The 12,096-nt window shown below is 41.1% G+C and overlaps 1 protein-coding gene across 2 annotated transcripts; it reads right to left on the bottom strand.

The window, feature by feature from the left end:
- Positions 1 to 515: 515 nt before the first annotated feature.
- On the bottom strand, positions 516 to 11,575 carry ZBTB34 (zinc finger and BTB domain containing 34). 2 transcript variants are annotated; one of them, XM_030461230.1, is made up of 3 exons: positions 11,487 to 11,516; positions 4,199 to 4,321; positions 1,244 to 2,950 (listed from the first exon to the last, which is right to left on the bottom strand). In XM_030461230.1, the coding sequence occupies exons 2-3, from the start codon at positions 4,237 to 4,239 to the stop codon at positions 1,429 to 1,431; spliced, it is 1,563 nt and encodes a 520-aa protein (XP_030317090.1). In that variant the 5' UTR covers positions 4,240 to 4,321; positions 11,487 to 11,516; the 3' UTR covers positions 1,244 to 1,428. The 2 variants fall into 2 exon arrangements, with proteins under 2 accessions (XP_030317091.1, XP_030317090.1); XM_030461231.1 differs by lacking the exon at positions 4,199 to 4,321 and having other exon boundaries at positions 516 to 2,950; positions 11,487 to 11,575.
- Positions 11,576 to 12,096: the final 521 nt, after the last annotated feature.

Raw genomic sequence — 12,096 nt, 5'->3', positions numbered from 1 at the left:
GATGAAGTTAGCACCATATTAAAAAAACATTTGGTGAAACAGAAAGATTTAGAGTCTTTTTAAAGGTGATGGTAGTTCCTTTATGCAGAAAACAACCACTGAAAATAGTAAGAAAGCCATCACAACTCTAATACTCACACATGAAATAACAGACATATTGCTCAAAATTCCCATAGAGTATTTGTTTTTTTTTATACAAAAAAGAAAAAAAAAAGGTATAAATTCCAAGTGCTGCCATATCACTTGGAGCTTTACATAGGAAGTCAATGTGCACCTGAAAACAGCCCTCTGTGAAGAGGCCTATTAAAACACTGCTTGGAAATACTGTAGTTTAAACTATGACACCTCTCTCAGGTTTTAACCAACCATGAAGAGTGAGGAAGTAAAATTTAATCACCTGGTATGGTTCTACAGTACAAAATGAAGGTAGATTCTGAGGCCAGTAAAAACACATTTAAAACCACAATGCTATTTTTTTTTTTTTTTATTTTTTTTTTTTTTCTTTTTTTGTTGTTGTTAATATATATAGATATATCTATCTCTATATATATAAAATGTCAGCACCACAGGTTGTCCAGCTTGCATTCTAGACAACTAACAAAACCCCTCTCAACAATTTAACCATAATTTAATAGGTTTATGGCATTTGGTTTACATGTTATAAAGCAAAGCTATTAAAACAAGATCATTCACTTTGCTCACTTTTGCACACAAAATAATAGTTTAATAAAATGAAAAGCAAACAACATTCTTTTAAAACCAAAACCATCCCCCCAGAGTCTGAAGTCCTAAATCCTAAGCAGGGAGGAGACTTAGCCATTCAAAGAGCAGTACATGGTATAAACCTTGACTTACTTTTACATTCACCTCTACCAGAATAGGAAAAGTGAAAGCATTTTATATATATAAAGCAAATTTATATATATAAACAGACTAAAAAAACAGTTAGTAAAAGCAAAAATATTCCATCTTGACACATGGAAGCAATCAAAGCCACAATATTCTCTCTCCCTGCCCCTACATGACTCATTACCAGCAATGGGATTTAGGAAATTCAGGAGGTTACAGCTTCTTGGTGTAACCAGCAGAGCTGCCAATCTTAATTCTAGTATCTTACTCCACTGAAATTTGTGTCTTGCCAGATCAATCAGTAGGAACACTTCAGCAGACTCTTCCTGTCCTTTCCCCACCACAGTTTTTTACATTTTGAGCATCCTCAAAAGTAAAAAAACCCAAAAAGAACCAACCCAGCCTCCTTCAAAAAAAAAAACAACAAAACACAACTTATGTAGTCTTCTCCAGAAACCATTTCAAACTGATTTCTAGAAGCTCAGCAAAATTAAAAGGCTGATGTAATGAAGATTACTAAAATATTTTAAAAATATATTAGTAATGTGCTTGTTTGTGTTGCACTTAGAATGTAGTATTTTAATCAGATGTGTGAGCCATTGCATGAATTTCCATACTAGAATCCATAGCTTCAGAAGCTGAAGCATCATTATCTACTTTCTGATCCACAAACCCTTCTGTTCTGTCCGGAGACTCTACCCTGTTTCTTACTTCTGTTACTCCAGGGTGATTTTTTCGCAAATGCTGGTTGAGTGTACCCTGGAAAGGAAAACATTTTCCACAGATCTCACAGCGAAAGGGCTTGTCATCTGTGTGACCACGAATATGATACTCAAGTTGGTCCTTGCGGGTGTATTTCTTCCCACAGAACTTGCACACAAAAGGAGTTATTCCCATGTGCAGTCGCATGTGCCGATCTAAGCTCCCTTTCTGGTTGAAAGACTTCCCACAGTAAATACAAATTAACCTCTCACTGTATGGGTACCAATGACCTCTTGTATTTCTTTCTCGTGGACTGTTTTCATATCCGGGGTTACTCACCATGGATTCACTGTCAGCCCCCTGCACCAAGCCCTGAACATCACTGTGCAAGTGACCAGTGGATACCCGTTTTTGGCGTGCACGACCTCCTCTGAAACAGCTCAGCATTGACCTTGAAGGACTTGTATTGCTCAGGCTTCCAAAGGCTTCAGACACACCTGTAGCCTGTGATGAGGCATGGGTAAATGAATAAACATGTTGTAAGACAGACCCATAGGAACCAACATTTACTGCAACCACCTGCTCTCCATCCACCATTTCAGTATGATACCCATCATCACCAAGGGAAGAGCTATCAGAGCAGCTTGGCCTGTCAGACTTTTCCATTTTAACTTTCACCTCTGCAATCTGACTTTCCCTTACTATCAGGTCTCCATGCTCATGATCACCTTCAATCTGAATCTCATATTCAGAGATACTCCCACTGCTTCCTCGATCTGAATGCCCTTCTTCTTGCAGGCGACTACGTAGAGTTTTGCCTGGAGTACTTTCCATCCTAAGATCGCTGCCTGCTGTTGACTGTCGCACCTGAGAGCAATAGGGGGGAGAGATCTCAATAGGGTTGGCAAAGTAGCTGCTGTCCTTAACTCCATTGCGATTTTCTGAATTTTCTTCAGCACCAACAGTGACAGAGTCAACATCACCGACACTGATCTTTGAGTGAATACTCTCCAGTATCTGTGTGCATTTGTCAATGACGCACTGCATCTGTAGGAAGCTAGCTGCAGTCAGAAAACTAACAACATCCTTCAGCTGCAAGGACATCCTTCCAGTGTAACAAAAAGAAAGCAACTGTTCAAAAACATTGGGATTTTTTATAACTGATATTGATAAGCCACTCATGGTGCTTAATGCTGAATGGTCACGGAAATATGGAGAACTGGCTGCTAAGACAGCTTTGTGGGCTCGAAATGGCTGACCCTGAATGTGCACAATTATGTCACATAGCTTTCCTTGCAAGCGGAGTTCATTTAACTGGCTCAGAACAGTGTTGCTGTACTCGGGCACATCAAACTGAATGAAACTGCTGCTGTCCATTTCTACTGATGTAATGAGTAATCTGAAAGAAAAACAAGAGCATTTACAACTGAGAACGAATAAAGAGTTTTCCATTTACAAATAAACGTTTGCACGTATTGAAGTTAAATCATCACACTGACCCAGTTAAGGTGCGTTACAACTGAAGAGTTGGTATAAACACTTGATACAATATGAAAAGTAGAGATTTCTGTAATTTGAATTATCCCTCTGCAAAATTCACAGTTTAATTGCTCACAACACATCAGAGGCTCCCTGAGGCAGTCCATGTCCTAAATGCAATTTCACATTTTCACTCTATGGTAACAACTGCAGTACAATACCCCCACCATGAAAGAGTATTAATTTTATTGCCACTAGGCATGTCAGAAACTTCAGAACTGGCAGCAGGTTTTCAATCCAGATAGTGTGTTGATACTGCACTGTTAAACTGCCAAAGAATCTTTGAAAAGTACTTCATGAAGTTTGAAAAATGTGATGAAGAAAAGCCACAGGTCCACATGTGTGTGCATACACACACAGATAAACATCATCATCATCATCCTTAGGTCTAGATATGTAAAATTTATTTCAGAGGGGATGAATATACCACACCAATGACATTGCTGTTTAAATATTTACCTCCTTAAAAAATAATCGTGATAATTATTTTTTAAAAGTAAAAATCAGTATTGCAATAGTTACATCACAAATGAAAGAAATCTTAGTGAAAGGAAGGATTTAGGCGTGGGCTCAGTTTCAAACTATTTACCCAGTGTGCCAGAGGTTCCCAAATGATGAATTTGTGTCAATACATAAGGCAGCATTTGAGGGAAAAGTGTTTGAGACACCCATAGACTTTCAAAGTGTAAAAAAATTTTTTTTGTGATTTTAATTTTTTTTTAATAAACCATGATGTGAGCTTTGAAGCTCACTTGACACTGCAGTGATTTCCCAGCTGGAATGACTTGATATTTAAATTCTCACCTAACTCAAAAGCCAAAGGTACTCAAACTTGTCTGATACACTGGGAAAGGATGTTCCAAGAGGCTTTACAGAAAGACAGACATTTTGAAAGATCTAGAGAAAAGCTCTTTACCATTCACAGAGTATTATCATAGAAACACACACACACTCCTGTCCCCTTTTGAGTATCTCTGGAGAAAGCACTTTACATTTCCAAGAACAGGCCCCTAGTCAAGAGCTCAAGAATCCTCAGATTTAATTTTTTTTTTTCTGTTCTTGTTCTTATTATTGCAGAAGTCTAAACACATAATAATTGTCATCATACCTGCTTCTCCAATTGAACAAACAGATCTCAACATCATCCATTGACTTCTGATGCAGGAAGCATGTCCAATGTATCACAACATACTAGTGGATTTTTTTTTCTATTTATGTCTTATGTTACATGCTGTAATGGGATATATGAACAATTTAAATCAAATGATGAAAATTCATACACTCTAAAAACAAAATCAACATGTAGGAATATGATTAAAATCCTAAAAGAAGAACTGGAAAAATCCTAAAAGAAGAACTGGAACTCTATCAGCTGACTGTCACTTAAAACTAACATTCATAATCTTCACAAATGGAACTTCTTTTAAGCAGAGACACAAGGTAGCCAGTTTCCTGACTAGACTAACGTGTCTGCTTCAGTTTTCTGTCAAAAGCTCTCACAGAACATTCAAAACCATGTCAGCAGAGTTGCTAAATGTCTTCTGTAAGTTACCAAAATATCACAGATTAAAATGGGCAAGTTAAACAGACTTCGTTTGAGTTTTTAGTTACATAAAAGCAGGGGAAAAGATGTTTTATATCCGATGAAGGAAATATGAACTAAAAGATGGTTAACAGGCATGGTATGATGGTAGCCATCTACACAAAAGTAGCTTTGGCAGGACAGTTCTTTTATTCAGTGAACAAAGCTACAATACAGAGCCTGTGAGCTGATACAAGTCAGACACAGGCCAGAAATCCAACGTAACAAACCAACCCCAATCTAACCGTGGAGTACTCCAATGGCAAGATTAATCTTGTTACTCTGAGCATCCCTGCAGGTTGTGCAGAGAACCACTGTCCAAGTCCCTAGCAGATGCATCCACTCCATTGGGAAACTGGCAGTCTCAGCAGTCAGGACATACTTTTTACTTTTGTCAACTTCCCTCTCCTTTTGACTGGGCAGCAAGTTTCCTTCCAAATCCAACCCAGGTCACTACATTTAGTCTGTGGGGCTTACCAGCTATGCACAGATGCAACACCAGGGCATTCCTGATTAAGCATCTCTTTGTTAAGTGGAGAAAGAGCTTTTGTTGACCTCAAGTGACATGAATTTACAAGTTACCTCGGTTGAGAACTGTGTACAAACTACAAGAGCAGTCACCAGTGGTGATAATTCCATGTTTCTGCATCATTTCGGATCCTTGAACTAAGGAACCAGACTTTGGTCAAACCTCACCTCCTTTCTCTTTGTGCCTAGAACGTACAGAAAGTTTGTCATATATATAAAGTGATCTTCCTCCTTGCCCCATAGGTCCCTAAAGACTCAGCAAAATGGAAAACAACTTGGTCCTGGACAAAAATAATAAAATACAAACTGTCACCACCATCACTAGGGCAGACATTAGGAATGAATTAATAGGCACCTGAGTAGAAAGAAAATCGACATTTTATGCCTTATGTAGAAAATAATTATGTTGTTTTGATCATGGCATCTGAGCATGTCTAGATGGATTCACACACCCAATGACATGGCCCCACATTGCAAACACACCGTGTACACATGCCAGAGCATGAGAACCAGGAGGTCACCAAGGGGAAAGGGAACCTCAGCAATCCTTGCACATCACAGCTCTATCAGAACCCATGCATCTCCTTAGGCATATATATCTATGAGGAATTCTATATTCTTGTTCTCAGAGTTGGTTTGTCTTTTTCTGGAGGGAGAACAAAGCAGTAAAGGAGTAAAGAACACACATCCTGGAAGTGAGTCGAGAGGATGATGGAGTTAAAGGTCTGTAAGTCTGGCTTAACTGAGTCTCAGTGTAGGAGATAAGCAGTAAAAAACAAGGATCAAGGGAACATATAGTATTGCTTTGAAAGCAAACAGATGAAGTACACAAAAGCCAGTCCAAAAGGCAGTGGGCAATGAGTTTCTATACCCATCTGCTCTCAAAAAGGAAAGTGAACACACTACAGCATGAGACTACTTTTCTACCCTTCTTAGTCTTCATCTGAAGACACATACTTCCTGTGATCTTGAAAACACCTGTAGGTAGCCAGGGTTAAATAACAAGAATTTTGAACAGAAGCACTTGTGAGCAGGGAACCCTTTTTTCACTTTCAGCCAAACTCTGAAATCTCTAGTAGAAGAGGTCCTGGAACTGACAGGGCTGCCAATAAACACCATGCCCAGGAGCAGGCAGGACTGTAGCAGGAACAGCACTGAGACTGCTGTGACTTTCCAGGGGGTACCAGGGCACCCCAACTTTCTTGTATCAATTTGGGAAGGCAAGACCTGGGGAAAAATCTGGGCATTACACATACCAGAGAAGCAGGCACCACTAGCAATATTTTATTGATGAAAAATGGTTAGAAGAAGAATCCTACTTATTCACATAAATCTCCAATGTCACTACCTAGAAAATAAAATATAAACTTTAGATTGCATTCCCATATGCAATAAAGTTTTATTTGTATACAGAATTAAGTTCAATTAAGTTCAATAACCAAATTCCAGTAGAACTAAACAAAATATAGTTCAACAGGGTACTGCACGATAACAGTACTCAATTATTCATCAACACTAGCAGGCCAGTAACTCTTTCAAGACAATATTATCTTCCACTGAAGTATTTCAGTGAACCAGCCATGGAAGATCACTACAGTTTGAAAAGACTTTTAAGAAATCTCACATTTTTTAACAGCTTTCTCCAAGTTAAAATGTCTCCCTACCCTCTTCTCCTCTGTGGTGAGGCAAGCAGCAATACACTGGAGCAGAAAGGTGCTCTAAAACACAAATTAACTTTGGGACTCATCCACTGCACGCTCTAAAGAAAAAAAATAAACCTCTATAACCAGACAGACATAAGACAGCTTTGCTCCCCAAAGCAATGAGAATGTAGGCACTTCAAATCACATGGCAATTCTTTATAGAATTTTAAGAGTTAAAGAAGAAAATGATTTGTGTAGTCAGAAGTTGGATCTAGTACCTTCTACGATAATTCAGCACATACAGAGGTAACTTGTGCTCTTTAGGTCCAAGACCACAGTATAACAGTTCAGAATTAAGAAAATTTTATTTGTATTATACAAACTCAAGCACTTGGGGGTAGTGAGAACTAAGGAAACTTATAGAAATATTAGGTACTCTCATTGTTAAATAGTAAAGCAGTTTGTCTTTTTTTACCTTCCACACCTGACTGTGGAATAGTGTAATGTTAGGTTAAAGTTCTGTAAAATTTAAGTCCACTTCTGGGCACCTGTCTATGAACAGGCCCTCTCTTAACCTTGCTGCATAAGTAGATTAAAGAGTTTAAGGTTTTCTCAGGTATTATGTATCAAAGAAATTGGCTAGAAGGCTTAGAAGTTTTACAGTACAGGCCAGAACTGGACACTAAGTTCACTGAGACTTAGCAGTGCTCTGTGTTGAGCCTCTTGTCTATTTTTGTAGGAGAAAATCCAGTCACATTCACACACAAAAAAATCATATAAACTCTCTGTGTATCTGCATTATGTTTATTCATCGTGGCCTTAGCCAGCAAGTGTATAGTACAACTTCAGTAGTAGTGGATCACTGCCCTACATCTTCAAACAAAAGTGCTCACTGAAGTAACCTGTGAACATGATAGTGATAAGCATTTATCTTGTTAGATGTCAAAAGAAACTGAAACCTCTTGCTGCATCTAAAAAAAACAAGAATAGAAGGTGACAAAACACAGTTGGTATTTCATTTTACTGACATCATACAGTAGCAGCAGGGAAGCATCATATAACTACAAGATGAAGCTGTGTCTGCCAACATCATATTAGTTTCTGCACCTGTTTAATTTCATTCACTTGCTGATGTGTGATTTGCCATTCTCACAGAGAGGTGAATGATACAAATTATGTTCATTTTAACTCACACAAAGCTGTGAGAAAAGGTCCCTTGAATTTCCTTTAGTTAGCTCAGCAACATGGGTTCCTTGGGAAAAAACATTACAAGCTGTTCCAGTTACAGCATGTGTCTGAAAACAGAAGTATATAGAAAAGTTAGGAGGATCATAATTAAAATAAAGACTAAAACAAAAAAGTGCTCCATGACACCAAATATACATACTCCATGCATTACTGCTCAGAATACAGAAAGAAAGCAAGAAAAGGAACAAGTATTTGTGTAAATCATTACAATCCTCCCTAGAATTTTGTAGGGCTCAGTATTTATTGCATGATCTGTGAGAACTTGAGACATCATTCCAAAAGTGTATCAACACCCAAGGGAATTTTAATTGATGAACGTAACCCTATCAGCTGTTATCATGGAGTTTTGAGGGAAAATGTTCATCAATCCTTTCAGTTTGCATATGCCTTGTACTTCTGATTCCAGCAGCCACAACAGTAAATGCTGTAGCTGTACCAAATAAAAACTGCAACCAGATATGTCACAGTCCAGCATTATTTCTAAGCCAATCCTTATGAAAGGATCTTTGAAAACAGGGAGGAAACTGACCCTACAATGTTTTACCAATGTATATGTTCTGTAACAGTAATGTACTATATTATCTTTTAAAAGGCAACATACAGTGCCCTTGGATGGCTTTTTGTGGTGTGCCACACAGCATTTCTGCTTCACTGAAACTCTGGCCCCCTGAAGTATGGTAAACTTCCCTACAGATGGAAAACAGATTTTAATAACTCAGTAATAAAGGAAAGAAAAAGGAGTAACAGAAAAGGAGAAGGAGAAGGAGAAGGAGAAGGAGAAGGAGAAGGAGAAGGAGAAGGAGAAGGAGAAGGAGAAGGAGAAGGAGAAGGAGAAGGAGAAGGAGAAGGAGAAGGAGAAGGAGAAGGAGAAGGAGAAGGAGAAGGAGAAGGAGAAGGAGAAGGAGAAGGAGAAGGAGAAGGAGAAGGAGAAGGAAAAGGAAAAGGAAAAGGAAAAGGAGAAGGAAAAGGAAAAGGAAAAGGAAAAGGAAAAGGAAAAGGAAAAGGAAAAGGAAAAGGAAAAGCTACTCTCCCAACTACTGAGATAATTTTGTGCAGAACTTGTAAGAATACAAGGAGTACTACAACTAGCAAGGCTGCTACATATAAAGATGAAATTTTGGCATCTCAGAATAAAAAAGTGACCCTCATGGGCTCACAGAGAAGTTTAACATAAAGTTGATGTGCAGCTCATGCTACAGTACAACAAAACACTGACAATATTTCTGTTGCAGCATTAAGTTTCATTGTGTTTGCAGCTTGTCCAGTAGGATAAAATGCACTTTATTTATGCCATCTACAGTGATCTCAAACCTCTTTCAAGCTCAGTTCAACACAATGTTCTGTTAGATTTGCCTCTAACAGGTAAATAAAAGTGCCAGGATGACTAAAACCAGCTAGCACAAGCCTATGTTTACATATAAACTTCCTGCCCATGTTTTGTTAAGCTCAGTGCTGTTTTGAACAGCCTACAATACAGCTGATTCCAAATCCAAAGCCATCCAAAGATACCCTAAGTGAGAACTAAGCTATCTTTGTATTAGTCTAATAATAGAGGAATATCAAAGTTATGGAAACAACCAAGTTTCTCAAAAATAAATGGCTATGGTAGCAATCAGCTCCTTTCTTAACAAATCAGGATTTCAAATCCTCATTCCTCCAAACGTTAACCATTCACAAATCACATTATAGATTAAATTCACAAGGTGTGTTAAGTTTTGGTAAAGTATTAACTAAGGTAAAAAAAAGTGCTCATTGGAACAGAAGGAAACACAGGCAGTTCAGCCAAAACTTGAACTAGTGAGTTATCTGCAGTAAAGCACACAATGAAAGGGGCATACATCTTATTCAGCAGAAAACAGCTTAGAAAATGAGTCTGCATCACTTCTATTTCAGACTAAAATACAGAATCTGTTATAGTAGTAGAGACTACACACCAATTAAAAACTTCATTACATTACCTTGTAAAACTGCAGGAAACCCCCCAATTCCTCAGAAACTGGAGCCAGTTAGTACAGGCTGAAATGTAGTTACTGGAAAACTTATTTCTTGCACACATTCATCAGGAGATACCAAAACACTACAGTGAAAGACAGTGTCATTATTCCTCCTCTGCAGATGGGGAGGCAACACTCTGCTCAAAGTATTAAAGATCCACAGAGAAATCAATAAGATTCATGTCCATCAGGTAAACACTTTTGAAGTGTCACAAGCTTTAAATCGGCAAGATCTTACATGTAATGATCAGAAACTTTTGTGTACAGATTTCACAGTTTGTAATCCTAAGTAGATATGATTGTGTTTTCTGAGTATCTGGTAACTTTGAAGTTTAGTTTTGAGATGCCAAAAAAAACCCCCAGATAACATGAGACTTGATATTCATATACACACAGAGAACTTAAAGAAGTAGGGAGGGGAAGGAGGTGGGGACTTTTGCACCTTCTGCTATTATAATAAGCAATTTGTTACAAAGGTAATGCTTATGCATTTTAATCCATCTACTTTAAAAAAAAACCACAAACAAACCACAACTTTAGCCACTGTTGATCAAACGGTAACTTCTTTGGCTCTAATGTTTCTTATAAGCATTAAGTACCTATACTCTCTAGATACCAGCAACACGTTTTGCAGTAAAGTGCCTTGAAGAACACACGTTCTCGGTGTTTGCCCGGCCCGGTGCTGCTGACAGAGGGAATGTTTTGCAGCTCTCCTTACACAGGCACATCCCGAATCCAGATGCTGAGGATTCTCTAACACCTGTAGTGCAACTACTCCTATACCACCTTTTTTCTTCTGGCAACCAGGCTCCCTCGTATAAACGCTTCTGAGACTCTTCATGCTCGTTCCAAATTGACTCTCCACTTTGGTTTATACCAAAATAAGGACAATTCTGCCTGCTATGCACACCTGGAGGGATCCCCAAGGGCTTTCGCAGTGGCAGAGGTTTCACTCTCACTGAGCGGCAGCACCCCAAGTTCCCCCCGCTCCCCCGTGCTGCTCTCACCCATCCCGCTGCCCTGCGCCTCGTTCCGCCAGGGAAGAACCGGGACACACTCACACCCGCCCTCCCCAGGGGAGGCCGAAACTCCGCCAGACACGGGCTGAGGTTACGCGGCGACAACTTCTGGCGTGCCGGAGCGGGGACAGAGCCAGCCCGGCCGCCCAGGGACGGCGGAGACAGCAGAGCCGCTGCCACCGCTCCCAGCCGGTCCGCCCCGCCGCGGATCCCAGACCCGGCCCGCTGGCAGGGAGCCGCGGCCGAGCCCCGATCGCCACCCGGGCCGCCGCCCCTGCCAGGCCCTTCAGGACGCGGGACCCCCTTCCTGGAGAGCGTCCGAGCTCCGCGCAGCAGCGCGTCCGGCCCAGCCCGGCCCCATGGCGGCCCGCCCGCTGCTCACCTGGCGCTGTCAGGGCCTCTCACATGGCGGGTCCCCAGCCCGGCCCCTGCCCGCTCCCCCGCCGCTTCCCGCCCGCTCCCGCAGCCACTCGCACCCGGAAACGATTCCCTGAACGCGGTTCCGCTTCCGTCTGACGCGAACAGGCGGGGCCGAGATCCGACCCAACAGCGGGCCGGGAGCGGAACCCAACCCGACCCGGCCCGACCCGACCCAGCCTGACCCGACCCGACGGGTTGAAGCCACTGGTGGAGGGCGCAGCGCCAGCCGAGCCGCTGGCCCCGGGACCCCTCCACGGGCGCAGGGGAGTTCAAACTGCAGGACCAGGCGGATCCAAGGCGGTGCCAGAGGTGTTTGACACCGAGCAGCACGGATTTTCCCAGCTGATCCCGCACACGCCTGTAGCTGGTGTAGAGCTTGCGCACCGGCAGGCACCGCGGGGGCACCCGCACGGTCTGACCTTGAAGGTGATGTGTGATCTGCTGGAGGTTTGTGTTTCTCTCCATATAAAACGCACGAAGTCTTCAGAAACTGAGCGCTGACTGGTCATGAGATAACAGAGCAGCCTGGGGGAGCATCCTGCCCAGGGCACAAATAACAAAGTTAAGTAATA

This window comes from Calypte anna, chromosome 17, assembly GCF_003957555.1.
Source record: "Calypte anna isolate BGI_N300 chromosome 17, bCalAnn1_v1.p, whole genome shotgun sequence".
NCBI classification, from domain to species: Eukaryota; Metazoa; Chordata; class Aves; order Apodiformes; family Trochilidae; genus Calypte; species Calypte anna.
The sequence above is the reverse complement of the archived record's forward strand: the minus strand, read 5'-3'. Positions and strand labels throughout refer to the sequence as shown.